The sequence below is a fragment of the Eimeria maxima genome, genomic scaffold (genome assembly GCF_000499605.1).
Source record: "Eimeria maxima Weybridge genomic scaffold, Emw_scaff1, whole genome shotgun sequence".
NCBI lineage: Eukaryota > Apicomplexa > Conoidasida > Eucoccidiorida > Eimeriidae > Eimeria > Eimeria maxima.
Window position 1 is genome coordinate 210,001 of NW_013563357.1, and position 6,298 is coordinate 216,298.

Consider the following 6,298-nt stretch of genomic DNA (forward strand, 5'->3'; position numbering starts at 1 on the left):
GCGGTAAGCCTGCAGCACATGGGCCAGTGTAGTTTTCCTACAGAGAGAGAAAGAGGGAAAAGATAAAAAAATCAACTCTATCAATTAGGGTTTAGGGTTTAGGGTTTAGGGTTTACTGGGGGAGTGCATAACCCTTGACTAAGTGACCATTGGTCAGGACAAGGAGAGGGGTGGCCAGCAGCACAAAGATTAAGACAAGGAAAGAGCAGCAAACATCTTTCCTCTAGCAGCATTTTTGTTTCCTTATTTGCTGCTGCTGCTTCTTGTTTGCTGCACGGGCCATTGTACTCCTCAGGGGCCTCGCAAATATCACCTTTTCAGGGTTTAGGGTTTAGGGTTTAGGGTTTAGGGTTAAGGGTTTTCAATACCAGAGAGGGTCCACCCTTCAGGGCATGCAGCTGAATAGTCGCGAACGCAAGGCGCCTCACAAGGCCCTTCAACAACAAATTAGGGTTTAGGGTTTAGGGTTTAGGGTTTACACTGAAAAGGAAGGGGCTTACAGAATGCTTCGCACGAGTTTGACCATCGCTCCTTGTCAGAGCTGCAATTCAGGGCTTAGGGTTTAGGGTTTAGGGTTTAGGGTTTAGGGTTTGGAGACACACGGAGTCATTTCCGCGAAGTTTGTGCTGCGCTCGCATCGCCCTGAGGGTTGGCAGCATAAATGTCTAGGGTTTAGGGTTTAGGGTTGGTTACTGGAGGGGAAGGGAAATTCTTCCCTTAGCCCACAAAACTCCAAACCCTAAACCCTACACCATAAACCCTAAACCCTAAACCCCTTGCTCACCGGAATAAGAGAAAGGTGCCTCGCAAATGCCGTTATCTTCCCTGAAAGGAGGATAGCTCAGGCACTAAACCCTAAACCCTAAACCCTAAACACTTACTCGATCCATTTCTCAGGACAAAGGTGGGTGTAGTCCCTCTTGCATTTCTTCATGCTGCACAACGAAGAACCCCATGAGAAATAAGAAGTTAGGGTTTAGGGTTTAGGGTTTAGGGTTTAGGAGTACCAGGGCCAAGAAATGAGGCACTGATCCTCTAGCTGTTCTTTCTCTGATTGGCTAACAGCGAAGTTCATTTGCCTTTCGCAGCTCCCTACGGTGTCCACACACAATAAACCCTAAACCCTAAACCCTAAACCCTAAACCCTAGAGTTCACCAATGTAAGCTTCTGGAGCTTTGCAAGAAGATTCATCTCCTATGGGTATCCAAGCAAAGGGGCAAAGCACAGAGAAGTCGTGAGGACAGAACCGCTGCTCAGTGAGCAACTCAATCACTGGTTCCTGCTGCTGCGGCTGCTGCTGTTGCTGCTGCTGCTCCTCGAGCTCCCGCTGCAACACAGAGAGGTCGTAACCTCTTAATGGCAACTCCCGCTCCCTCTTCTTCTCTTCCATTTCTTTGTTAGATTCCGTCAAGGCTTCCATCTGAAGAAGATAGCAATGAGGATTCCGGAGGTAGGGTTTAGGGTTTAGGGTTTAGGGTTTTGAGGTACCTCGCCTTTGCATTCTGACTCTAATTCTTCAATTCGCTTCTCCTTTGCCTCCATTTCCTTCTCCTCCTCTGGATAGAATATTTTTTGTTTAGGGTTTAGGGTTTAGTGTTTACACGTTGCAGATAAGTGGCAAGACAACAGACCATCCTTCATTTGCAGACACGCCTTCATCATGGTCGGCTTCATCATAGGCCTTTGTATGAAGGGAATCTGAAGGGTTTTAGGGTTTAGGGTTTAGGGTGTAGGGTTTAGAGGTTGACATTTGTTTACCTTTTCCGCCTCTGGGTCGATTTCCCGTTGGCATTGTGCCACTTTTTCTTCCTGCGTGAGTTTCCTGACGGTCGACTTCTCCACTTGGAGTTTTCTTTTTAGGTCATTGCAATCCTTCTGTCTTTTTTCATCAAAACTCAAGAGTTTATTTATGTCTGATGCTGCAGGCGGTGATGGGGTGGGAGGGGTGAGCGGCGCTGCCGACTGAAACCGAAAAGCAGAACACGAGCATAAACAGATCAATAGGAGGAAGAAAAAGGGGGCATTCATTGAATACTTTCAAAATAACAGCTAATAATATAATATTTCGTTTAATTACTGCTATTTTATTGGAGGTTGCCGTTGCTTTCCTAGGGAAAGCTGCCGCTTTCCAGTGGTGCTGCCAACACCGGCTGCGGTGTATCGAGAGTTCAAAAAATCGTTTTAGCCGCACATTTGGAGGAAACCTCCTCGTTAAATAAACATAAACTGCACCAATTCATGTTTAAGTTTTATTTCAATCTTTTTTTATTCGTAATTTTTCACCGTCTTTGACATAGAAGAAGGAGCAAGAGCGCAAAATTCGTCTACTGCCTGCACCGTCGTTCGTTCGTTCGTTCAAAAGTTGAATTGCAAAATGGATGATCGGTCGCAGCCCCAGACACCTAAGCGGCGGTGTGGAGCAATTTGGTCAACCTTTATTTTTGTAATTTAGTTTATTATATTATTTTGTAGCAAATTTGTGTTTATTTCGTTCCTTTTCTCAGCAAAGAACGACCCCTTGACCGCCATCAACGCCTAGTGTGTCAGTCATTCAACGAGGAAGCACCATACGATGGTTCGCAGTGGCAGTCTTTTTGTATTTCCTGTCTTTGGTAACACATTAATATATCTAAATAACAGACGCAAAGGGTCCACAGCGTCCTCTAATGCCCCCCGCCACCAGCAGCAGCAACAACAGCAGCAGCAGCAGCAGCTTCAGCATCAGCATCAGCAGCAGCAACCTTGCTTCTTCTTCCCTGCTGCTTTGCCCTCCTCACCTCATCATCTGCTGTTGTCTGGACACCCATGCAGTGTTCAACACCAGCTAAAGCAGCAATCTCGATGGCCACTGCAGCAGCAGCAGCAGCAGCATACATGCGACTTGTACCTTGAGCATGGTTAGCAGCTGCAGCAGCTTCAGCAGCAGCAACAACAGCAGCAACAACAGAAGCAACAACAGAAGCAGCAGCAGCAACAACAACAACAGCAGCAACAGCAGCTGGAGGTCTTTCTCAATTTTTCTGTGTGTCAGCAAACTTTCAACCTTTGCTGCGAGCTACAGGCAGCAGCAGCAACAACAGCAGCACTAGCAGCAACAGCAGCTGTTGCTGCTGCTAATATTACATCTGCAGCAGCAGCAGCAGCAGCAACGGGAGCAGCAGCAGCAGCAGCAACGGGAGCAGCAGCAGCAGTAACGGGAGCAGCAGCAGCAGCAACAACGGGAGCAGCAGCAGCAGCAGCAACGGGAGCAGCAGCAGCAGCATTGTGCGGAGATCGTGTTGGTGTGTGTTGCTACATTTAGTTGTTGTTATACACAGCATGCCTCTCTACTACTAATTTGTTTATTAATTTATTTATTAATATATTAATATATTAATTAATTAATTAATATTAATTAATATATTTATTTATTTATTTATTTATTTAAATTATTTGTTTATGCTGGTATATATTTTTTCTCTTATGTCCTTCTTTTATATTTATTAATAAAAAAAAATAAATAAAAAATAATTAATTAAATGCATGCAGTAAATGCATGCATGCATTTAATTATATTAATGCATGCATGCATATCTAATTGCATGCATGCATGCAGGCATGCAGCCAATTATGCATGCATGCATGCATGCATGCATGCATGCATAAAGGGGGGAGTAAATGAATAAATAAGTGTTTATATTTATATAATATAATAAATAAACACATAAAAAAAAAGAAGAAAAATATATTTATATTGTTATATATTTTTTTGTTTATACAAAAGAATCTATTTGCTATTCTTTTTAATCAATTAAATAAACAAAATTATTTAATTTTTATGTAAAAAGGAAGAAAAATAAGAAAAACAATTTTTTATTTATTTTGCGGTGTATAGGCAGCTCTAGCCGCTGCAGAGGTCCATTGGTCAACAGCCTTTCCCTATTTTTTATTCATTTATTGCTATAAATAAATAAATTAATTAAATTAAATTAAATTAAATAATAATAATAACAATAATAATAATTATAATCAACTTAGTAGCGTAATAAAGAAGAAAAAATAACCCTTTAGGTAGGGAAGGCTAGCAAGAGCCATAACAACAACCCTAAACCCTAAACCCTAAACCCTAAACCCTAAACCCTAAACCCTAAACCCTCCGGGTATAGGATTGGTGTGTGCAGTGTGCAGCTTTGTAAATTAAATTTATTTTTTATTTTTATTTTTAATTTATTTATTATATTAAGGCAGCAAAAAAAAAGCAAAGAAAACCCTCCTAAGGAGTTGCTGCTGCTGCTGCTGCTGCTGCTGCTGCCATGCAGCAGCAGCTGCAGCAGCAGCCTCAGCACACCATCTGCCTCTTGCTGTTTATCCAATCGACAGGAAATATTTGTTGCATATGTACAGGAATAAATATATTTAATTAAATAAAAAGAATAAAAAAAATAAAAAGAATAAGAATAAATAAAATAAAAAATATATTTATTTATTTATTTATTTATTTATTTATTTATTTATTTAATTAGTTGTGCTGCAGTGACACCGCAAGAGAGGCCCCTAGGGCGGCAGCGCCTCTCCTTTCTGTTGCACAGCAAAGATTAGATCTTTTCTTTCTTATTTTTTATTTAATTAATTTAATTTAATTAATTAATTGATTAAATAAGGTAAAAAGAACAAAAAGAAGGTAATTTTCTTCCTTTTCCTCCTTTTTTCTCCCCTTGTATATACACCGCCGCTAGTTGTTGGTCAATCGGCGTAGTCAAAGAATCTGTGCCGTTCCCGCTGCAGCAGCAGCAGCAACAACAACAGCAGCAGCTGCAGCATTAGCAGCAGCTAATTTCCTCCCTTTTATTCCCTTAATAATATAAATAATAATAATAAAAGTATGAGTTGCTTCTCATGGATGCGTCGTGTAGGGCGGCGGCGCCCGCAGCAGCAGCAGCAGCAAGAAGAAGATGACGAAATAGATAAACAAATAAAAGACAAAGAAGAAAAAGAAAAAAAAGAAGAAGAAGAAGAAGAAGGAATACAAATGTATTATCCTTTATATGATCCTCGTGAGGTAAAACCAGATAAAGAGGAGCCTCCTTTGCTGCTGCAGCGTGACCGTAGTAAATCTGCTGCTGCTGCTGCTGCTGCTGCTGCAGCATTTGCTTCCAGCTTCAGCAAACAGCTAACAGATATACCTATAGAGAGGGGCAGCAGGGAGATCATCTCTGTTCCTCATAGCGAGGACAGCAGCAGCGACGAATTAGAGAAAGAAGAAGCAGCAGCAGCAGCAGCAGCAAAAGAACCAGAGGAAGAAGAAGAAGAAGATGGGCCCCTGCAGCAACTTGAGGGGGACTGTAGCCCTCTACCTGTTGATGAATTTAGTACACCAGCAGCAGCAGCAGCAGCAGCAACAGCAGCACCAGCAAAGACAACAGGAGAAACAGCAGCAGCAGCAGCAAGTGTAGCTACTGCAGCAAGAGCTGCTGCTGCAGCAGCACCATCACCACCAGATACATACAGTAAACCCTTATCACGTGCTCCTACGCAGCCACCACCACCACTGCAGCAGCAGCAGCAACCACCACCACTGCAGCAGCAGCAGCAGCAGCAGCAGGAGACAATAAGACCTCCATCTCCTCCTCCTCCTGCCCAATCTCCTAAGAGTCCCGTCAGCAGCAGCAGCAGCCGTCGCAGCAGCCACCGCAAGAGCAGCAGCAGTGGTAGTGACAGCAGCATGCACCGCAGCAGCAAGTTGAGCAGCATGCGAAGCAGCAGAAGAAGCAGCAGGAAGAGTAGAAGCAGCAGCAGCAGCAGCAGCAGCAACAGCAGCAGCAGCAGAGAAGAAGAAGATATAGATTTAATGAGTATACCTACAGCACCAACAACACCCCGAGGTGCCTATACACTGCAGCGCAGCAAGCAGCCACGTTTGTTGCTGCTGCAGCCTTATACATTACCTCATCCAGCAACAACCCGCATGCAAAGAGAAGCAAGAAGGCTCGTGCTGCGCTGCAGTCAGCTGCAGCAAGCTATAGATCTATATGCAGCAGCAGGAGGTATACATACATTCATGGTTAATCCTCATGATACACAAACATGTTATTCATGCAGATTTGTTGATTTTACTGATACACCTCTACTATGGTAATAATAACCCCTGCTGCTCCTGCTGCTGCTGCTGCTGCTGCTGCGGTGGTGGTGCTGCTGCTGCTGCTGTTGTAGCGGTGGTAGTGCTGCTGCTGCGGTAGTTGGAGTGGCGGTGGTGCGGTTGTTGTGGTGGTTGTGGTTGTGGTAGTCGTGCAGCAGCAGCAGCAGCAGCAGCAGCAGCAG

General features: G+C 43.6%; 2 protein-coding genes across 2 annotated transcripts; one reads left to right on the forward strand and one right to left on the reverse strand.

The window, feature by feature from the left end:
* Positions 1 to 767: 767 nt before the first annotated feature.
* EMWEY_00000300 (plasmodium falciparum CPW-WPC domain-containing protein, putative) lies at positions 768 to 2,897 on the reverse strand (the record flags this gene model as incomplete). The annotated part of the gene is made up of 5 exons (XM_013477144.1): positions 768 to 825; positions 1,008 to 1,092; positions 1,157 to 1,421; positions 1,760 to 1,963; positions 2,889 to 2,897. The coding sequence occupies 5 exons, from the start codon at positions 2,895 to 2,897 to the stop codon at positions 768 to 770; spliced, it is 621 nt and encodes a 206-aa protein (XP_013332598.1).
* A 1,965-nt stretch (positions 2,898 to 4,862) lies between these two features.
* Positions 4,863 to 6,116, forward strand: EMWEY_00000310 (hypothetical protein, conserved; the record flags this gene model as incomplete). The annotated part of the gene is made up of 1 exon (XM_013477145.1): positions 4,863 to 6,116. The coding sequence occupies one exon, from the start codon at positions 4,863 to 4,865 to the stop codon at positions 6,114 to 6,116; it is 1,254 nt and encodes a 417-aa protein (XP_013332599.1).
* Positions 6,117 to 6,298: the final 182 nt, after the last annotated feature.